Source organism: Pinus tabuliformis, chromosome Q (genome assembly GCF_031772625.1).
Source record: "Pinus tabuliformis cultivar Carrire ecotype Pingquan chromosome Q, CPIR1, whole genome shotgun sequence".
Lineage (NCBI taxonomy): Eukaryota > Viridiplantae > Streptophyta > Pinopsida > Pinales > Pinaceae > Pinus > Pinus tabuliformis.
Window position 1 is genome coordinate 1,149,580,172 of NC_142296.1, and position 23,269 is coordinate 1,149,603,440.

Below are 23,269 nucleotides of genomic sequence, written 5' to 3' on the forward strand. Positions count from 1 at the left end.
TTGTTGTTGGTATATCTACCATCCTTAATTCTGTCTGGACATCCCTGAATCTTTCCATCTCCGGGTCTTCCCTGCTAATGCCTCCTTTCTTCTCTTCTCTGGAGGTTATCAAGTTGAAGTCTCCTGCGATAACCCACCTTTGCTCCTGGTGCATATTTTTGAGTTTTTCCAGCTGACTAAGGAAGAGGTTGCGATCTGTCGGGGTATGGGGCCCGTAGACTGCCGACATAGCTACCCATTTACTTTGCCCAATGAGTCTGAATCTGTCGGTCAGGATTCTGGGCATTCCTATCCACCAGTCTGATAGGACTTCTGCTGGATTCCAAATGACTGCTATCCCTCCCGCACTTCCTTTAGCGTCTATGGTTACTTGCTCATATCTTGGGTTTATTTTATTGAGAATTTCCTCCATCTTCTGGCCTGAAATTTTAGTTTCCTGGATTAGCATTATCTGTGGTTTGTCCTTCCTCAGTCTTGCCGCTAAATGTCTCTGCTTCCCTTTGTTGTTTAAGCCTCTAATATTCCATGATGTCAAAATCATTGAGGGGTTTGAGATAGGTTTTGAAACATCGCTGACAGCAGAACCACTCTTCCTGTGTTTACCAACATTTCTCCCATTAGTTGGATAGAATCTTTAAGATTTTTCTGTCCTCGTTCCCCCCCCGCCTTGCCTTGTCCTTGTTGATCTGTTTTGCTTTCCTTCTGGCTTTCTTGGTATTCTTCCGGCGCCGCTTTACCTTTTTCCTGTTTAGCTTTGTACTGCTGAAAGGTTTCTGCATACAACCTCTTCTAGTCTTCTGGGATAAACCTCTCGTCCAAATTCCTCCATTCATTTAGTAGTTTTCTTAGGACTTCTTCTTCTTGACTAAGATCTTCCTTGATTGTCTCCATGTCTGTCTCCATCTGTTCTACTGGTTCTTCCTACTCCTTGCCTTTGTCCGTGACCTCACTCGGGGCTTTCCTCTTTATGTGAGCTCTTTCACTACTTGAGCTATTTTCTGACTCTTTATCTTCTTGATTTTCCATGGTTTGGTCCTCCTCTTCTCCCTCTTCCTGTAATATTTCAAAGCTATTTGATTTCCCTGGGATTGTTTCTTTTTCCTTCTTGTCTTCCTTGGGGTTTTCCTTGGTGATTTTCTGTTTACTTTTCACCTCTTGGAATCCTTCCTAATCTACTGGCCCTCTCTTCTGCAGATTACTTCTCCTTTCTTCTTCTTCCATAGTAATCGGGCAATCCTTAACTAGATGTCCATGTTCATGGCATCTATGGCATCTAAACGGTATATGCTCATAGTCTAATTTTTGCTGCCAGACTTCTTCATGATACTCTAGTTCCACAAAATTTGGGATAGGGTTTGCTAAGTTCATATAGACACATATCCTAGCATACGATGTATACCTTCCTTTCTTCGTGGTTTTTGCTATTTTCACAAAACCTCCTATTGTGTTTCCTATCCCTTTCAATATTTCCGGCTCCCAAAAGTCTATGGGTAGCCCAAATAATCGAACCCACACTGGTAGCCCAAATAAAGAGGTTTGTGGACTAAATATAAAAAGAGGTTTTATTTATTTATCATACCTCTAGTTTATTTATATTTATATTTATTTACTATACTTTTGGAGTAAGTATTAAAAGATGTTTGATTTATTTACCATACATATTTTTTTAGTGTTCATAAACCTCTTTATATTCTAAATTTATATTTATACATAATAATAATTAGATTGATTTCTAAATAGGGACGACATTAGATTAAAAATGTTAAATGTTAAACATTACATGTCAAATGCTTACATTTATATTTACCTTTACATGTTTATGTGAGATCTACCCCCATATTGGGCTGTAGACCTCTCCGCGCAACAAAATTACAAATAATTTTTTAGGTAAAAAAAAAACCATAATATACATATTACATTAAAATATATAACATATAAGTAGCAACAATAAATTGAAATTCACTTTACTTTGTAAATTAAACTAATTTAAATTTAATTCATAAGCATATCAAAACTTAAATAGTTACAACAAACTTACAATATAACAATATGTTTAACCATGTATATTCACATCCACTTTGCCATAAATATTATTAACTTGTAAATCTTTGTTACAATACTATGAGCCCGATACTATGGCTCATCGATAAAACATGCCCAAAACCATGTCTCAGTTTATAACCTAGAAGATGTTATAATGCCCTGTTATAGTATGTTATCTAAACATTTTGACAAGGTCAAACTACATAAAAATAAAAATGAAAATACAAAGTAAAATTATTGCTTAAAATATGTTGACTCAGTGAAATTACCTAAAACTAAAAATAAAAATAATTAAATTAGCAAATATTCATTTTAACTTTGGATTTGTCAAATTTCCAGATAATTCAACTTTTTCGAACAAATTTTAAACTCAGAAAAACAGTTTATACTTAAAGAAATTTAATCTTTATAAATACTTAATAAATCTTGTCACGCATCCACAAATATTTTTTTTTTTTTTAATACAGCAATAATACTATGGCTTACACATTAACTAGTGCATTCTTAACAACACTTAAACATTGTTAGTTGTTATAATTAAGGCTTGATATCTACATATATTATATTCGCCTTTGTGTATACATCCACTTACATTTTCCTTGTACTCATAACTTCGAAGATTCAATATACATAATACTTTAATCATAAGGAAATAGGAAAGTCATAATCCACGGCCTATGGTACTGATAATCGTTATATAAGGTTCGATGTAATATTGGTTATGAGGTATTTACTACATGTCCCGAGAGATCGGGTTTGATTGCTTGTCCGGCCATCGCATTCCCGGTCTAGGTGTTGCATTTCCCATCGTCCATCTGGTAAGATGTGTGGCAGATGGCAACCCTGCCATGTGCATCCTGTACTTAGCCCTGACTTCTCGGCCTTGATGCCTTTCGCGCCAGAGAGTCTCTACGGTAAACCGGCAATCGTAAGGTGGACATTTCATTCTACAGATCAAGGGTTCTTATTGAGCCACGAGCCGGTAACATTTTGGAGGGTTTATAACTTGCCTGATCTTTCGGATGGTCATTATGTTACTCCACTTCCTCCGCTTCGTTCCAGCTCTGAACCCCATGGTGCTCCGCCGCTTCAGTCTTTGGCCTCAGGCATGCAGCCCAGGTCACCATTCATCCTCATTGCTGCTGAAGGTAAGGTTCTGTATCGCATAAGCCTGATGCAGCTCGATTATAGTTTATATTTTAATTTCATTGCTCTGGTTTTCTCACAGTGTTAATACAAGTTTTATGTGATGCTAACAGTGTGTAACATTTGTGCAGGTATGGAATCCTGCCGTCAAATGGGACGAGGGTTCCTCTTCTCCTCGTATTCCTCACTGTCTGGTAAGTTCAACTCACTTGTGGCTGCTATGCATACGGATTCTGGGAGGTAGAGTCTAAGACGTGCTTATCCGCTTGACAGGGTTGACACTGAATTCTCAGATCTACTCCCTGCACAGGTTCAGGGTTTATTGACTTTTATTCTTTTGAGATTAAATCTGATAGTGGTTCTTGAGCTCGACTTCGGCTCTAATGGTTGTTTAGTCTTTGACGAATATGAATATGGTAACTTTACGACCTTCTGGTCTTTTGTTCCAACGGGTCCTGCCGTTTGCTTTCAATGAGTAATATAAATGCGTTTTTCAGATCTTTAGTACATGTTTGAGTTTTCGTACTATTCGGGTGAATGACCCTAAGGCCTTTCGACTCCGGCTTGGTTACTCCGCCGGCTGAGCGTAAGCTCCCACGGCAATAGTTACTAGGTTAGGGTTTTCCACCGGCCATAGTCGCCTGAGAGAGCTTGTAACCCTGGTTACGCTGCTCTGTCCTCGGCGTCCATTATTATTTTTACTTATGTTATATAAGAATGCTGCATGTCTCATTTCCGCGTTTACTTAATATGTTTCCAAGTATAATGAATGCGTTTTTATTTCAAATGCTCCGTGAATCTCTCCTCACGGCTTTACGCCAGGGTTTCGTTATTTATTTCCTTAAATCATTCGAGCGTTTATATATATATTTAGTGTGAAAGAAGACTACGGCTCGACATTGCTGTGAGTGAATGTATAAGTTTAAATATACAGACAGTCTAAAGTTTTCCCTTGATACTGAATACTTGTGTCCAATGCATCTCAAAATATCACTGTATAATATCTCGTGGTTCGGTTCTTGAACGTATCTTAGGGTTTCCTCAGTAATCTATACAGATCTGAATATTCTCGTTCCATAATGATGCCGATACCTTTAGATTAGTTTCTCATATGCTATTGGATGCAAAATATTTAAAATGAAATACGTTTTTCCTATTGCAGGCCTATCCTTGCATTCTCTGTTATGATGTACAAGACAATATTCTCTATTATATGCAAAGACTGTATTCTCGGTTACATGCAAAGACTATATTCTCTGTTACATGCAAAGACTGTATTCTCTGTTACATGCAAAGACTGTGTTCTCTGTTACATGCAAAGATACAAATGGTTTATTCTGCTTATACTCGGTCATGATGAGTAGTATCATTCTCCGTGTATAAAGTTATTCTCGTTTTCTATGTTATACTCAGAAAAAGGATAGCTAGTATTCGTCTCTACCCGAGTTATATAACTCATCTTTCTGTACCATTATCTTCAAGAACAGGTCAGCTAATATTAATCTCTGTCTAAGTTAAAGAAATTAATCTGCTTACATATTATACTTAAAGGAAACAGATAATAATCATCTCTGACAGTGTCATGCATTTTACTCATCTTTATCATATATTCTCACGAGAGTAGCAGTTATTACCTGTGATTTGTCATCCAACTGAGAATAATACAGAAGTATATCTAGTAGATAGGTGCATTGTGAGCCATACCTGCTCTTCCGCAACCTACTTGTATTTGCTTGCCAAACCTCCCGACCGTAGGAAGACTTCTGTTCATTGATCTTCCACCCCCAAGCAATTGCAGGTCCTACTCGACCGCAATAATACTGGACTCGCCAGTAACGCTATCTGATCCCAACCAGACTTAGCGTGCACAGGAAATTCTTTTCCTCTCATGCCATCTGATCCTAACCAGACTTGGCATCCAAAAAGCCCAATGCTTTTTCCCTCCTTGCCATCTGATCCTCACCAGACTTGGCAATTCCCCCTTTTTCCTCTGGGGTCTCAACTACCTCAAGGTAGTTAGGGTTTCCAGCATAACTGACTCATCAGTTACTTAACCAAGATTAATCATAACTCAGTTCCAATAATGTCAACACAATTACTTTTCCATTAACACAATTTAATAACCAGAATATATATAATTTCAAATAAAGTCTCTTGTTCAATAATTACTTTTACCATTTACCAATCATTACTTTTCACAGGGGATATTACATCTCCCCCCCTGAAAGTCTACATCGTCCCGATGTTGCTGTTTACCCAAAAACAGTCTGGGATAGGCATCCCGCATCATCTGTTCATCTTCCCAGGTGGCCTCTTCAGGCCCAAAGTGCTGCCACTGCACTTTAACCTGGCTGATGACCTTTTTCCGCAGCTCGACTCTTCTCTGATCTAATATGTTCATTGGTTCGACCAGGAACTCTCCTTCCGGTTCCACCTGAAACACATAACAATTAAATCAGTTGTCTACTAGTATTTATTTCAATTTACAGCTTTATAACAGTTTCTCCTCACCTGAATGTCCTGCCAACTTATTACATGTTTAGGGTCATACACATATCTCTTTAAAACTGATACATGAAAGACATTATGAACCCGAATATGGCTGGGTAGGGCGAGCTGATAAGCTACAGGCCCCACTCGTGCCAGAATTTGGAATGGTCCACAAAAACGTGGTGCCAATTTGGCACAGACATTCCATTGGAGGGTACTCTTCCTGGGTCGAACTCTGATGTATACATGTTCGCCCACTTGATATTCTTTAAAGGTTCTCTTCCGATCTGCAAAATTTTTCTGCCTATCTTGTGCTGCCTTTAAATTAGCTCGGACCTTTTTCACCATGACCTCCATCTCTTCCAACATTTCAGGTCCTAACAAGAGTTTGTCTTCCGGCCCACCCCAACTGGAGGGTGTGCGGCACTTCCGGCCGTAAAGTACTTCGAATGGGCTCATCTTCAAGGACGAGTGATAGCCATTATTATAGGCGAATTCAACTAGGTGTAGGTACTCCTCCCATCGTGTAGGCTGTTGCATCACATAAGTTCTCAACATGTCCTCCAACACCTGATTCACTCGCTCAGTCTGTCCGTCAGTTTGCGGATGATAGGCGGTGCTGAAACTCAACTGAGTTCCTAGACCTTCAAATAAGGTCTTCCAAAACGCTGAGGTGAACTTAACATCACGATCAGATATTATTACCTTCGGCAGCCCATGTAGTTTAAATATATTTTGCATAAAAATGTTTGCGATTTGAGCTGCACGATAAGTGGATTGAACCGGTATAAAGTGAGCTGACTTACTGAGTTTATCCACTACTACCATTATTGAATCATTATTCCTTTTGGTCTTCGGCAAACCGGTAATGAAGTCCATGGTTATGGTCTCCCATTTCCATTCTGGTATGGGTATTGGCTGTAGCAATCCTGCAGGATGCTGATGTTCAGCTTTCACTTGCTGACACTCCAAACAGCGCGCCAGGTAATCTACAACATCCTTCTTCATGCCTGGCCAAAAATACTCCTTCCTAAGTGAGGTGATTAGTTTCTGGTAACCAGGATGTCCCGCATAAGGACTTCTATGCTTTTCATCCAAAATCTTTTCTTTAATACTGCTCTGATTGGGTACATAAATCTTCTTTTGAAAACACAACAAGTCGGCTGCATTCAAAGTATAACCTTGTTGTATGGAACGGGCATCTGAATTCTGCACCAAATGTTTCTTGTGCAAATAACTCTGATCTTGTGCTGATGCCTCCTCAATCTCTTGGTCAAGAGTGGACCATCCTTGACTGATACCAATCTCATAAATGCAATGCACTTTTCGACTTAGCGCATCAGCTACTCTGTTCTCCTTTCCCTTCAGGTGCTTAATTTCGAAATCGAAATTTCCCAAAAAGTCCACCCATCTTGCTTGTCTTGCATTTAAAGTGGGTTGACTAAAGTAACTAGTCAAACTGTGATGATCCGTCATTAACAGAAACTTTCTTCCCACTAAATAATGGCGCCACATTTTCAGAGCATGAATCACAGCAGTTAATTCCAGGTCATAGGCAGAATATTTCTGCTCATGCTCCTTCAACTTCCTGGATTCATAGGCAATCACTTTGCCTTCCTGCATTAATACTCCGCCCACGCCCTCCTTACTGGCATCGGTACAGACTACGTATTCCTTTTCGGGATCTGCCACACACAACACAGGTGCTGTGGTAAGTAAATGCTTGAGCTGTTCGAAGCTCTGCTGACACTCCGCTGTCCACTTAAACACTTTACCTTTCTTTTGCAAGGAGGTAATGGGAAAAGCAACTCTAGAAAAACCTTCTACAAATCGTCGGTAATATCCAGCCAGCCCCATGAAAGATCGAATATCTGCTACATCCTTGGGTGTAGGCCAATCCATTATAGTTTTGATCTTTTCAGGGTCTACGGCTATACCTTCCTTTGTAATAATATGACCCAAATACTGGATCTGTTCTTTGTAGAAGTCACATTTGCTGAATTTTCCATATAGTTGGTGTTCCCGCAAGGTCTGTAACACGATCCTTAGATGTTCCTCATGCTCTTTCCTATTCCGTGAATAGATAAGTATATCATCAATAAAGATTAATACAAATTTGTCTAAGTATTGATGAAATACACTATTCATTAAACACATAAACGTTGCAGGTGCATTAGTTAACCCAAAAGGCAGTACCACAAACTCGTAATGTCCATAACGAGTACGAAAAGCGGTCTTGGCTATGTCTTCATCCTTTATTCTAATCTGGTGATAGCCTGATCTCAAGTCGATCTTAGAGAAGATCGTCGCCCCCTTCACCTGATCAAACAGCTCGTCAATGCGGGGTAGTGGATATTTGTTTTTAACTGTTAGCTTATTCAACTGTCTATAATCAATGCACATTCGCAGAGTCCCATCCTTCTTCCGCACAAACAGCACAGGAGCTCCCCAAGGAGAGACGCTGGGGCGGATGTACTTCTTTTCCAACAGCTCTTGCAGCTGCATTTTCAACTCAGTTAACTCCGGCACACTCATCCGATAAGGTGCTCGGGATACTGGGGCTGCCCCGGGTACCAGCTCAATGGTAAAATCCAGATCCCTTCTGGGCGGCAGCCCTGGAATCTCTTCAGGAAATACATCTGCAAATTCTTGCACTACTGGTATATCTTTAACAGTTGCCACCTTATCCATAGAATCTGCAAACCCCACTTGTACTGCATAAATCTGACATTTATTCCGGATACACTTAACCAGCTGAGAGGCTGTGATCGGCCGAATCTGCACTGGTTTCTGAATGCCTTGTATTTCTTTTCCCACACCCAGCTCATCTCTGTAAGAAACTGTTTTTGTTTTACAGTTAATTACAGACCATCGTCGTTCCAACCAGTCCATTCCTATCAGCACGTCATAGGAACCAAGAGGGAGTATATTCAACTCAGTTGTTATGGTTTGGCCAGCTAGTCTTAATGGACAGTTGCTGACTTTGGTTAGTACTCTTCTTTTGGTCCCAGTGGCCAGCTGTACTAACCATGGGCTTTTAAATTTAGTAGTTTGTAAACCACAGCTTTCTACCACTTTAGGACTTATATAGCTTAAGGTAGCTCCTGGGTCTACTAAAACAGAAACAGCGTGATCAAATATCTTACCTTCGAACTCTATCATCGTTGGCTGGTAATCAGCTTGCCGATCCTCCAGTGCTGCGTTTATTCTGGGCATTGATCGAGCCACGTCTCCTACTGTTGAAGCTTCATAGATCTGGGACAACTGATCGCTGTCCTTCCGGTGAGGGCAGTTCCTGATATAATGGGGTCCGCCACAACCCCAACATTGAACAGGCGACCGAGCTGTGTTTTCATGGTCCAATCTAACTTGCTGTTCACTGTATTTAGATTCTGCAGGAGGCTTGAATCTACTTTGGGATTTTGCTGAGTTTTTATTGCTGGCTCCTTTCGAGAATCCTTTCTGAAAGCTGCTGCGTGCTCCCTTACTTCCCATGGGCATTTTACTGCCTCGCTTATCTGTCCAACGCTTTCCGGGATTTTCCCCTTTTGATCTGTTCTGCTGATAACACAGCCTTGCTTTTCGCACTGCTTCATCCATGGTTTTTGGATTATCGAACTCTATTCTTTCTCGCATTGCCAGAGGTAAGCTACTAACAAATCTTTGAACTTTAGCCTTCTCTTCCCGAATATAGGGCACGTAGCGAAGCAGGGATGTAAACTTGGTTACAAATTCATCAATGGTCTGCTGTCCTAGCCGCAGATCGTGGAATTCACGTGCCTTTTCATCATAAAAACGTTCTGTCAGGTACCTCTCTTTAAAATATCCTTGGAACTTTTCCCATGTCACATCCTGTTCACTTATTCCCCGCACCATCTTAACCTCTTCCCACCATAATGTGGCTTTGGCTTGCAACTGGAATATGGCCAGCCTTGCCTTCAGATGATGATCATATTCGTATACCTGAAAATACTTATTCATATTAATCAGCCATGCCTCTGCCGCTTCTTCAGATTCTCCATCAAAATGAGGTGGTTTAATCTTTCTAAATTCTCCGTGTAACTCCATCCGGGGTCTTTTGGGAGTCTGATATTCAGAAGCATTGACAGACTTCTCTCCTCTCGTCTCTCCTCTGTCCTCTGCTTCCTCCTGTTCAGTATGATAGCTTTGTTCATCTGTTATGTGTGCTTGTTCCGGCCTCGGATGTGACTGTTGTTGATGCTGTTTATCAGATAAGCTTTTCAGGATCCTCTCTTGTTCAACATTCAATCTTGCGTTATCTGCACGCAACTGAGCCATTTCATCCTTCAACTCCTGCAGGGTCCTCAATAGCGTTGAGTCAGTTGTGCGACCTGCTGCTCCCAGCTGTACCCAGAACTCAGAATTCCCTTGAGGTTGTTCCGTGTTGTCCGGAGGTTCTGGATTTCCATAAGGAGCACTGTTTGCTCTTCTCATTATGCTGTTACCTGCTCCAGAACATCTTATTAAACAGATTTTAATTTATCTTAATGTATTGCTGAACTGTTATCATCATACTGTTTATATACATGTTGCTGTAATCTTAAAACTTTTCCCAAAGGCCACAGAGTTGTAAACCTTGGGCTCTGATACCAATTTGTCACGCATCCACAAATAATTTTTTTTTTTTTTAATACAACAATAATACTATGGCTTACACATTAACTAGTGCATTATTAACAACACTTAAACATTGTTAGTTGTTATAATTAAGGCTTGATATCTACATATATTATATTCGCCTTTGTGTATACATCCACTTACATTTTCCTTGTACTCATAACTTCGAAGATTCAATATACATAATACTTTAATCATAAGGAAATAGGAAAGTCATAATCCACGGCCTATGGTAATGATAATCGTTGACCATGCAATATATAAGGTTCGATGTAATATTGGTTATGAGGTATTTATTACATATCCCGAGAGATCGGGTTTGATTGCTTGTCCGGCCATCGCATTCCCGGTCCAGGTGTTGCATCTCCCATCGTCCATCTGGTAAGATGTGTGGCAGATGGCAACCCTGCCATGTGCATCCTGTACTTAGCCCTGACTTCTCGGCCTTGATGCCTTTCGCGCCAGAGAGTCTCTACGGTAAACCGACAATCGTAAGGTGGACATTTCATTCTACAGATCAAGGGTTCTTATTGAGCCACGAGCCGGTAACCTTTTGGAGGGTTTATAACTTGCCTGATCTTTCGGATGGTCATTATGTTACTCCACTTCCTCCGCTTCGTTCCAGCTCTGAACCCCATGGTGCTCCGCCGCTTCAGTCTTTGGCCTCAGGCATGCAGCTCAGGTCACCATTCATCCTCATTGCTGCTGAAGGTAAGGTTCTGTATCGCATAAGCCTGATGCAGCTCGGTTATAGTTTATATTTTAATTTCATTGCTCTGGTTTTCTCACAGTGTTAATACAAGTTTTATGTGATGCTAACAGTGTGTAACATTTGTGCAGGTATGGAATCCTGCCGTCAAATGGGACGAGGGTTCCTCTTCTCCTCGTATTCCTCACTGTCTGGTAAGTTCAACTCACTTGTGGCTGCTATGCATACGGATTCTGGGAGATAGAGTCTAAGACGTGCTTATCTGCTTGACAGGGTTGACACTGAATTCTCAGATCTACTCCCTGCACAGGTTCAGGGTTTATTGACTTTTATTCTTTTGAGATTAAATCTGATAGAGGTTCTTGAGCTCGACTTCGGCTCTAATGGTTGTTCAGTCTTTGACGAATATGAATATGGTAACTTTACGACCTTCTGGTCTTTTGTTCCAACGGGTCCTGCCGTTAGCTTTCAATGAGTAATATAAATGCGTTTTTCAGATCTTTAGTACATGTTTGAGTTTTCGTACTGTTCGGGTGAATGACCCTAAGGCCTTTCGACTCCGGCTTGGTTACTCCGCCGGCTGAGCGTAAGCTCCCGCGGCAATAGTTACCAGGTCAGGGTTTTCCACCGGCCATAGTCGCCTGAGAGAGCTTGTAACCCTGGTTACGCTGCTCTGTCCTCGGCGTCCATTATTTTTTTTACTTATGTTATATAAGAATGCTGCATGTCTCATTTCCGCGTTTACTTAATATGTTTCCAAGTATAATGAATGCGTTTTTATTTCAAATGCTCCGTGAATCTCTCCTCACGGCTTTACGCCAGGGTTTCGTTATTTATTTCCTTAAATCATTCGAGCGTTTATATATATATTTAGTGTGAAAGAAGACTACGGCTCGACATTGCTGTGAGTGAATGTATAAGTTTAAATATACAGACAATCTAAAGTTTTCCCTTGATACTGAATACTTGTGTCCATTGCATCTCAAAATATCACTGTATAATATCTCGTGGTTCGGTTCTTGAACGTATCTTAGGGTTTTCTCAGTAATCTATACAGATCTGTATATTCTCGTTCCATAATGATGCCGATACCTTTAGATTAGTTTCTCATATGCTATTGGATGCAAAACATTTAAAATGAAATACGTTTTTCCTATTGCAGGCCTATCCTTGCATTCTCTGTTATGATGTACAAGACAGTATTCTCTATTATATGCAAAGACTGTATTCTCGGTTACATGCAAAGACTATATTCTCTGTTACATGCAAAGACTGTATTCTCTGTTACATGCAAAGACTGTGTTCTCTGTTACATGCAAAGATACAAAGGGTTTATTCTGCTTATACTCGGTCATGATGAGTAGTATCATTCTCCGTGTATAAAGTTATTCTCGTTTTCTATGTTATACTCAGAAAAAGGATAGCTAGTATTCGTCTCTACCCGAGTTATATAACTCATCTTTCTGTACCATTATCTTCAAGAACAGGTCAGCTAATATTAATCTCTGTCTAAGTTAAAGAAATTAATCTGCTTACATATTATACTTAAAGGAAACAGATAATAATCATCTCTGACAGTGTCATGCATTTTACTCATCTTTATCATATATTCTCACGAGAGTAGCAGTTATTACCCGTGATTTGTCATCCAACTGAGAATAATACAGAAGTATATCTAGTAGATAGGTGCATTGTGAGCCATACCTGCTCTTCCGCAACCTACTTGTATTTGCTTGCCAAACCTCCCGACCGTAGGAAGACTTCTGTTCGTTGATCTTCCACCCCCAAGCAATTGCAGGTCCTACTCGACCGCAATAATACTGGACTCGCCAGTAACGCTATCTGATCCCAACCAGACTTAGCGTGCACAGGAAATTCTTTTCCTCTCATGCCATCTGATCCTAACCAGACTTGGCATCCAAAAAGCCCAATGCTTTTTCCTTCCTTGCCATCTGATCCTCACCAGACTTGGCAATTCCCCCTTTTTCCTCTGGGGTCTCAACTACCTCAAGGTAGTTAGGGTTTCCAGCATAACTGACTCATCAGTTACTTAACCAAGATTAATCATAACATTAATCATAACTCAGTTCCAGTAATGTCAACACAATTACTTTTCCATTAACACAAAATTTAATAACCAGAATATATATAATTTCAAATAAAGTCTCTTGTTCAATAATTACTTTTGCCATTTACCAATCATTACTTTTCACAGGGGATATTACAAATCTAAAATTAAATAAAAAACTAAACTAATATATATAAAATTTATGCACAATAACCCAACTTTACACTAATCAATTGAAACTAGTTTTTTTTGTTGGTTCTCCCAAATCCCCTATCTGCAATTTCTAAATCGATACTTTTTATTGGTTAGCCTAGATCCCCTTTCTGCAATTTCTGAATCTATATTTACGTATCCCATTCCCCTCAAATAAGCTATTATCTATATATATATATATATACAAAAACAACTTGGTGTTTATCTATTATCCGTTTGGAAAATCAACTCACCGTATATTTTGGAGTGCCATCGATTGCTGACACTGTTTCATTCGACTCCGCACTAACAGTTGAAAGTCTGCAGACAAGACCGTGGTCACCGCCTCTCTATATGTAGAAAGTCAAAGTCGCCACCCTCTCTAGCAACCCGAGATAAGTTTTAATGATAGGTATACAAATTAAATTAAATGGTGATAAGTTTTAATGAGGGGTATGTAAATTAAATGCAAATAGGCATAGAAGTATACAAATTAAATTAAATGGTGATAAATGAGAGGTGTGTAAATTAAATGCGAAGAAACATAGAGGTATACAAATTAAATTAAATGGTGATAAGTTTTAATGAAAGGTATGTAATTTAAATGTGAATAGCTATTATCTAATATTATTAAAAGAAAAATAAATAAATTAAGTTATAATTTTATTTTAAATTATTATTATTAATTGAGAGAAGGGTCTAGCAATTTTAATAGGGATGACGGTTGGAACATTTCTTCTTAGACCTCTTTTTTTCCCCTCTTCTTAGGGATGACGGTTGGAACATTTCTTCTTAGACCTCTTTTTTTCCCCTCTTCTTATTTTCTTTTCTGATTTTATTCCATATCTTCTGGATTGTTTGAATTTCCCATCTTTTGAATTGTTGTTGAGTACTCATTTCCTTTAATTATTCATCAATTTATTAATAATTTATTTTGTTTTTAATTGTAATTATTAGGATTTTGATTCCTTCCCTATTACTTATTTATTTTCTTGGTTTAAGTTCTAAAATTTTAGATTTTTCTTTATTCTTAAGGTTTTTAATAAATATGATATATAAATAATATTTAAGTTTAAATTATAAGCTTTCATATTTAGATAGCTTGTTAACTAATTATTTGATTAATGGATATACATTTAAGTTTAATTCTTATTTATCCCTTAATATAGTTAGTTTCATATTTAGATAACTTGTTAACTAATTATTTGATTAATGGATATACATTTAAGTTTAATTCTTATTTATTTCTTAATATAATTAGTAACATGTTTAATTAGATATAAACAAATTAATCACATTAACTATTTAACTAATTATTTCATAAACTTTATTTTTTACCCTAATACTGCATAGATTAATATTAATGTGAATTTATATACCTTGAATTTGGTAGTGAAAGAGGTTAATTCATATTTGGTCACATATAAATAGACACAGCAATCATATTAACTAATCACGGATAAGGCGTTCCCTCTTAGAAAGAAGTCCCTCCCATGCGACCTGTGCAATCATGGAATCATGGTATATTGATTTTTGTGTTAGATGGTTAGAATAACTTCTGCCATCAGAGTGATACCTTATTGCTAGTTACACAGTGACCCATTTAAGGGATGGATAGTTTATGATTCATCTAAGGGAAATTATTTCAACATTTATTTTCCTTTCATTTTAAACAAATTATAAAATTGAATTACAATTTAAAATTTTATAAAAATAATAAATATCTATTTTTTTGTCAAGGAAATTTTATTAAAACAATAAAAATCTATTTTTTTGTCAAGGGAAATTGTTTTCTTTTTAACTTTTGGATTCCTTCATTTAAAACAAATTATAAAATTGAATTTCCATTTTCTTATTATCATTACAATTTAAAATTTTATAAAAGTAATAAGAATCTATTTTTTGTCAAGGGTAATTATTTGTCCCTTAAAGCTATTGTTTTCTTTTTAACATTTTGTTTTCCTTCATCTAAAACAAATTATAAATTTGAATTGTTTTCTTTTTAACATTTAGCTTTCCTTCATTTAAAACAAATTTTATAAAAATAATAAAAATCTATATTTTTGTCAAGGGAAATTGTTTTCCTTTTAACATTTAGTTTTCCTTCATTTAAAACAAACTATAAAATTGAATTCCATTTAAAATTTTATAAAAATAATAAAAATATATTTTAATGTGCCCAGAAAGCTATAAATATTTTATTTACCATAGTAAGAACAAACTGAATAATTGGTGTTATTCTCTGTTTGAATTGAATAATATTTTTATTTATTGAAAATGAGAAAGGATTTCTACTATGAGTAGATCATGTAAGTTCTGAGGGAAGGAAGGAAGTTAAAAAAAATAGTTGCTGGAAAAACCCTAACTACCTCCCCTAACTGTGCAAGGCTTCCAAAGAAAAGGAAGTAGGGGGAGGAAAAACTGAGATGTGTGCGCGAGCAACTTGCAAAAGACTAAAGGTCTTGAGAATAAGCTAGGGGGGAGATTTGGTCCCGAAAGACGATCTCATGGACGAGAGGTTTGACTAACACGAAACCAAAGGTGACCTCTTCCATTGGAGTTACTTAAAAGCAACTCAGGTACGAGGTACCTTCTGGAATTTACATTGTTACATCGAACTGAATTAGATGTCTTCTACTGTGAGTGAAAAGGAGTAGAGGCCTAAGGCTAAGATGATAATTGGAAAATTCATAGTAGAACTCAATTGCACTTTTTATTTACTGTTTACAGAAGAACTTAATTATAGTGATTTTATTTACAAAAGAATTACTAAGATGTAATTGTCGAAGTGAGGCATTCTCCCTATAAAACTGGTATATATTTATTGTAGAAAACAAAATTCTTACAGTCTATTAAGGTAGAAAGAATGATAAGCATTCTATTTGCATAAAAGCAATCTTTACAGTTCTATTAATGCATGAACAAGAAAATAAGACTATAGTAGAAACACAGTTAAGCTTAACCTGTGAAAATATTTACAAATTACAGAGAAATCAGACTGATGTAGGAATAATAAGGAGTTACAAAATTCTCTACTGAACTTTAAATACAAAAGAAATGAAGGAATTTATTGTTCATAACTGTAGAAGGAACTGGAAAATAATCTTCTATGGCTATATGAAAACGTTAAAATTATTTAGGAAAAGATTAAGTTCTAGAGATGTCGCCATTCCAAGAGGATGAGCATAGCAGGGGTTGCTCAAGTAAGGGTTTAGGGATAAAAACCCTAACGTGAACTTGGTCGGATCCCTTAGATTGGATTGTCAAATAACAGTACCAAATCTTGCTTGGTTATGCTAAAACCCTACGATTGGTTGAACCCCTCATCAATAATTTGATAGAGCCAACAAAACAGTGAACTAAAGCACTAAAATAATCGGAAAGAAGGGAAACGATTACATTGTAAACATGCAAGAACAATACTCAGTAAATTTTGACCCAGAATCAAGTAACAGAATGAATTTTAGAAGAAACCCTTAATTCGTGTTTCCAAAGCAAACCTTGTCCTGATAATCGGAAATGAAATCTTAAGAACAAAATTAACATGTTGGTTTGAGAAGCCACATTGCAAACATTGAAATCAATATTCTAACGCAATATGCTTCCTTAAAATGCGTAAGACTTTACGCATTAATCATACATGGATATTATTTGACCATTCATTGATATATAAACAGAGAAAAAGGAATCTGATACATAAAGGATCGTTCCGGCTACGAGCACAAGTAACCAAAATGAAACTAGGGTAATATAATTTAGCTCCGTGGAACATAAATTCCCAAATACACATATAAAACTAATCTATAGATAGTTCCAGTGCTGTCGAAAACTCAGAACCCGCAGCCGGTAGCAAAACCCTCTATCATTTCAAGGAATGTACATGTGAACACCTCAAGAAAGTGGAGGGTGTTCGCCTGTCGAACTTAAAAGAAACCTGAAAAAACCTTTAACCATACAATGACTGCATTACTTAACATCCGGAAAGAAAAGCTTCATAATCTCAGATAGCCGAGGCTCTAGCCACAAGCAGTTTAGGGGAGTTTCCTTCAGATAGCAAGCACTAATTTGGGGTGGATTCTTGCCCGTAAACTTTCATTTGCAGAAACTTGAGAAGAACCTCTCCACCGGCCATAGTCGCGAACCCCGAGCTAAGAGTCAAGCTTCCTACATGGTAAACCAAACCACATATGATGATTAGAAAACCAAGGTAATATATCTTAAGCATACCTTTAAGAACTGCAAAATGAATACAATGAATATTGCTAGAAAAAATTAGCTTACCTGATGAAGGCTTGCCAGCAACCAGACCATGACCCTGAGACTGCGAATTCTTCCTGCATCGTAGCCCTGGTTTTTCAAATTGAAACAGGTTTGCAAGAGGATGTGCGGAACCAGAGCAGGCTCCAAGGAAGGATGCCGAGAAAATGAAACCACCATCAACGCAAACCTGATAAGCGCATGATCCTAGGAGTAGTCCATCTGTTGGATCGTGGAGCAAGTTCTACACTATCGATGAGACGGGAATTCCGAGAGGTGCAGATGAGGCAGGACGGCCTGCTCGTGCCACGTACCAAGATGGAGTAGAGGATTATTGACAGACAAATATCAACCGTAGCAAGAGACAAAGTTTAGTAAGCTATGTGACGGCCAGCATGAGTGTGAAATAGTAAGAGGATGGCTGGAAGCCGCGTGGCACATAAGTCATTAATACAATCCACCTCTATATCAACGCTAATCAACCAAATTAACTATGACAGCCAGACCCTTAGTCAAGAAATTGATATCATGGGTACGATGGTACCAAACACATTAATAGCAAGGTACAAAGCCATGTCATCTCGAGATAGGAGCGTAATGATCAAACTATGTAATAAAAATTTTTATTTACAGTTATTGTATATGTGATGTGTCGGAGATATTACAAGTGGTATTAGAGCTGAGTTACAAAAACTGTGGCCTCTGAAAAATATATTAAATGGAAATCAACAGATCATGTGTCATTTAAAAAAAAAAACAGTTACTGTGCTAACTTTTTTTTATTTCACCTGTGTATAGCTCAGGAAACAGATGACAACAGATTATGAGGCGAACGGACAATGTCCCACACAGAATTGTGACAGGACAGGGACCTACAACAGGCCCTAAAACTAATCCCGAGATATGGGTACAACTAGGAGAAGAGACCCGTAACACTAATTTGATGATATTAGAGATAGTTCAAGAATTAAAGAATGAGATGGCTCGCCTGCGAGAGGACAATGTGAGATTAACTATGGAACAGGAAAAGATCATGAAAATCCTGTCTGACAAGCAGAATCAGCACCCGCTGAACCCCAACCCTGAGCATTCACGAGTGTCAGAAGAACAAGGCTACCACATAGATCAGGAAGAGTCAGAAGGAAGGGAAGAGAATCGAGAGGAAAAGTCAGATAATGCCTCTGAGCACCCAACATCGAAAAGGCAGTGGATAGAATTACAAGGGGAGTTCCAGAAAATAAAACTGCCACACTTCGATGGAGAGCTGGAGGAGGCAGTCGAGGCTTGGTTGATTAACATGAACAAATATTTTCAATTATACGAATATGATCACAATCTCAAGGCGCGGCTGGCCATTTTCCAATTGCAAGGGAAGGCCACCCTGTGGTGGGAAGAGGTCAAGATTGTATGAGAGATAAGTGAACAAAATATAACTTGGGAAAAATTTCAAAAGTACTTTAAGGAAATATACTTGACTGAGTGGTTTTACAATGAGAAAGCAAGGGAATTCCATGACCTGCGACTCGGACAACAAACGATGGATGAATTTATCACTTGATTTACCTCGTTACTCCATTATGTGGCCTACATACGAGAGGAGAAGGCTAAGGTACAATGGTTCGTCAGTAGTTTAGCCTTGGTGATGAGGGAAAGAATTGAGTTTGATAACCCAAAAATGATGGATGAGGTAATACGAAAGGCCAAGATTTGTTATTAGCAAAGTAAGCAAAAGGGAGAGATTCTAGGAAAGAGGTGGGTTGACAAGAGAGGTAGTAAGATGACTGGGAACATTAAAGGAAATCGTGGCAGTGTTAACAAAGGATTTTCCAAAGGGTAGAATAACAGAAATCTGCAAAAGAACTCGCTCATATTAAAGCCACCTATTGAATCTAGAATCAACGAACAATATGGAAAATTTAACAATGAAGGGAGAGCAAGGCCTCTAGTACAATGTTGGGGCTGTGAAGGGCCTCATTACTTTAAAAACTGTCCTCATCGAAGGGTACTGAACAAGTTTTGCAGATCCACAAAGCATCTACAGTTGGCGACGTGGGCTGGAGTTTACTAAGAATTAATGCTGCTCTAGAAGATCGTTAGGCAGACTACCAACCGACTATGGTGGAGTTTGAAGGTAAGATCTTTGATTATACTGTAACTGTTTTAATTGATCATGGAGCTACATTAAGCTATGTTAGTCCTAAGGTTGTGGAACAATGTAAGTTGCAAACTGTTAAGTTTAAAGACCCTTGGTTAGTACAGCTGGCAACTGGGGAAAAAAGACGTGTGATAGCTAAGGTCAATAACTGCCCCTTGAAGAGAGCAGGTCAGCCGATGATGGCAAATCTAAACGTACTTCCCCTTGGTTCGTATGACGTGTTGATAGGCATGGACTGGTTGGAAAGACGTTGGCCCATTATAAATTGTAAACAAAAACTATCTGTTACAGGGATGAGCTTGGGGAAAAGCAGGAGATGCAAGATATTAAGAGGGTAGTGTAGATTCAACCAATAACCACCTCTCAGTTGGAAAAATGTATCAGAAAAGGATGTCAAATTTATGCCATCCAAGTGGGTTATGCCAACTCAAAAGACAAGACTGCCACATTGGAAAGTATTCCAGTGATATGAGAATTTGCAGATTTTTTTTCCGGAGGAGATACTAGGATTGCCACCCAAGAGGGACCTAGACTTCACTATTGAATTGGTGCCAAGGGCAACCCCGGTATCCTGAGCTCCTTATCGAATGAGCATGCCAGAATTAACAGAACTGAAAATGCAGTTGCAGGGGCTGTTGGACAAAAAATACATCCACCCCAGCATGTCGCCCTGGGGAACCCCTGTGTTGTTTGTTAAAAAGAAATATGGGACCCTTCGTATGTGTATGGACTATCATCAGTTGAATAAATTGAAAATTAAGAATAAATACCCTTTACCCCGTATTGATGAACTTTTTGATCAGGTAAAAGGGGCAACGGTATTCTCAAAAATTAACTTACGATCAGGATACCACCAAATTAGAATTAAAGAGGAAGACATAGCCAAAACTGCTTTTAGAACACGATATGGACACTACGAGTTTGTGGTGTTACCATTTGGGTTAACCAATGCCCCCACAACCTTCATGTGTTTAATGAAAAGCATATTTCATCAGTATTTAGACAAGTTTGTGTTAATTTTTATTAACAATATACTGATATATTCCAGAAATATGGAGGAACACAAGGACCAACTTAGATTGGTATTGCAAACTCTCTGAGAACACAAATTATATGCCAAATACAACAAATGTGACTTCTTTAAGGAACAAATTCAATACTTGGGACATATAATCACTAAAGATAGGGTCGCTGTGGATCCCGAAAAGATAAGGACCATAATGGAATGGCCAGTGCCAAAGGACATGATGGACATAAGATCCTTCATGGGACTAACAGGTTACTACAGGTGGTTCATGGAAGGACTTTCGAGATTGGCTTACCATATCACTTCTTTGCAGAAAAATGGGAAAACTTTTAGATGGATTACAGAATGCCAAAAGAATTTTGAACAACTCAAGCATCTGCTCACCACTGCGCCTATACTAAGCATAGCTGATCCAGGTAAGGACTATGTGGTGTGCATAGATGCGAGTAAGGAAGGGGTAGGGTAGTACTTATGCAAGAGGGAAAGGTAATCGTCTATGAGTCTTGGAAATTAAAAGAACATGAGCAGAAATATTTCGCTTATGATTTGGAGTTGGCAATTGTTATCCACACCTTAAAGATGTGGAGCCATTATTTAATGGGTAAAAAGTTTCTATTACTGACAGACCATCACAGCTTGACTAGTTATTTTAGTCAGCCTACCTTAAATGCTAGGTAGGCACAGTGGGTAGATTTCTTAAGTGGTTTTGACTTTGAGATTAAGCATTTGAAAGGGAAAGAGAACCGGGTGGCGGACGCTTTAAGTCTAAAAGTACAATGTCTCTATGAGATTTCTTGCAGTGAGGGGCTAAGTACCTTTGATGAAATTATTAAAAGGGTAGCAGAACAAGATTCAAGATATTAGCAAATAGGACAACAAGTTCAAAATCCAGCCAACAAGGAAAATCAGCAAGGATATACTATGGATGTTGCTGGCATGCTGAATTATAAAAAAAGGTTGTATGTGCCCAACCAAAATAGCATTAAAAGCTTGATTCTAGATGAATTTCATAAAAGTCATTATGTTGGGCACCTGGGGTATCAGAAAATGATTACTACACTCCGGAAGGAATACTATTGGCTGGGGATGAAAAACGATGTAGCAGAATATTTAACACGCTGCTTGGAATGCCAACAAGTTAAAGAAGAACAACAACACCTTGTTGGGTTATTACATCCGCTACCAATTTCGGAGTGGAAATGGGAAACCATCTCTATGGACTTCATAATAGGATTACCCAAGTAAAAAATAAAAAACGATTCCATCATGGTGGTGGTGGACAAGTTAAGAAAATTAGCTCATTTTATACCAGTACAATCTACTTACAGAGCATTGCAGATTTCCCATATCTTTATGCAAAATATTTTTAGGCTACATGGGTTACCAAAGACTATAATCTCTAACCGTGATGTAAAATTTACATTAGTCTTTTGGAGAACTTTGTTTGGAGAATTGGGAACTCAACTGAATTTTAGTACTGCTTATCATCCTTAGATCGATGGATAAATGGAACAGGTGAATTAGGTGGTAGAAGACATGCTAATACCATATGTAATGCAACAACCATCTAAGTGGGAAGATTACCTGCATTTGGTTGAGTTCGCATACAACAATGGCTCTCATACGTCCCTACAGATGAGCCTGTTTGAAGTGTTGCATGGACAGAAATGCCGCATATCCTCAAGCTAGGGGGGACCAGAGGACAAGCTGATGTTGGGCCTCGAAATTCTTAAGGAAATGGAGGAAATGGTCAGGAAAGTACGACGAAATTTAAAGGCAGCCGAAGATAGGCATAATAATTTTGCCGACCGAAAGAGAAATTTTAAGGAATACCAAGTAGGAGATCATGTGTATGTAAGAATTCAATCTAAAAAGAACACACTGCAATGGAGTGGGAGCACCAAGTTGGCACCCTAGTTTTCCGGACCATTTTAGATCTTAGCGAGAGTTGGCCTAGTGGCATACCATCTCGCTCTGCCAAGTCATATTTGGGTCCACAACATCTTCCATGTGTCTGTATTAAAAAAATACGTTTATGATCCTAAGCATGTAATCAGTTGGCAGGATATACAGGTAAGAAAGTATCCTAGGTAGACCAATTAGATTTGTTGACTAAGGAAAAACTGACTTAAATTATTGTATGTTTCAGGTCGAACTAGAAGGAGAAATCTTGGTCGAGCCACTGAATATACTAGATCAGAGAGAAGTAACACTGGGGAAATGAGCCATCACCTAGGTGAAAGTGCAATGGCAGCACTTTTGGCCAGATGAGGCCACCTGGGAGGATGAACAACTCATGAGAGAAGTTTATCCAGGACTGTTTGCAGCTGGAAAACATCGGGACGATGTTTGATTTCAGGAGGGGGAGATGTAATGTCCCTAGAAAGCTATAAATATTTTATTTACTGCAGTAAGAACAAACAGAATAATTGGTGTTATTATCTGTTTGAATTGAATAATATTTTTATTTATTGAAAATGAGAAATTATTTCTAGTATCAACAGATCATGTAACTTCTGAGGGAAGTAAGTTAAAAAAAACAGT

General features: G+C 38.2%; 1 protein-coding gene across 1 annotated transcript; it reads right to left on the reverse strand.

The window, feature by feature from the left end:
• Positions 1 to 3,757: 3,757 nt before the first annotated feature.
• LOC149223688 (uncharacterized) lies at positions 3,758 to 10,134 on the reverse strand. The gene is made up of 6 exons (XM_089387974.1): positions 8,826 to 10,134; positions 8,081 to 8,573; positions 7,617 to 7,747; positions 7,288 to 7,364; positions 6,486 to 6,888; positions 3,758 to 3,909 (listed from the first exon to the last, which is right to left on the reverse strand). Exons 1-6 carry the CDS (start codon positions 10,132 to 10,134, stop codon positions 3,758 to 3,760), a joined length of 2,565 nt encoding a protein of 854 aa, XP_089244100.1.
• Positions 10,135 to 23,269: the final 13,135 nt, after the last annotated feature.

Excerpts from the sequence above, each read along its gene's own strand:
- LOC149223688 (XM_089387974.1), bottom strand. The coding sequence starts at position 10,134 with ATGAGAAGAGCAAACAGTGCTCCTTATGGAAATCCAGAACCTCCGGAC. Across the intron at positions 7,748-8,080 it reads AAGGATGGGACTCTGCGAAT|GAAAGAGCATGAGGAACATC; the intron begins GTGCATTGATTA and ends TTCACGGAATAG. Across the intron at positions 3,910-6,485 it reads GGTAGTAGTGGATAAACTCA|CATTCTTATATAACATAAGT; the intron begins GTAAGTCAGCTC and ends TGAGACATGCAG.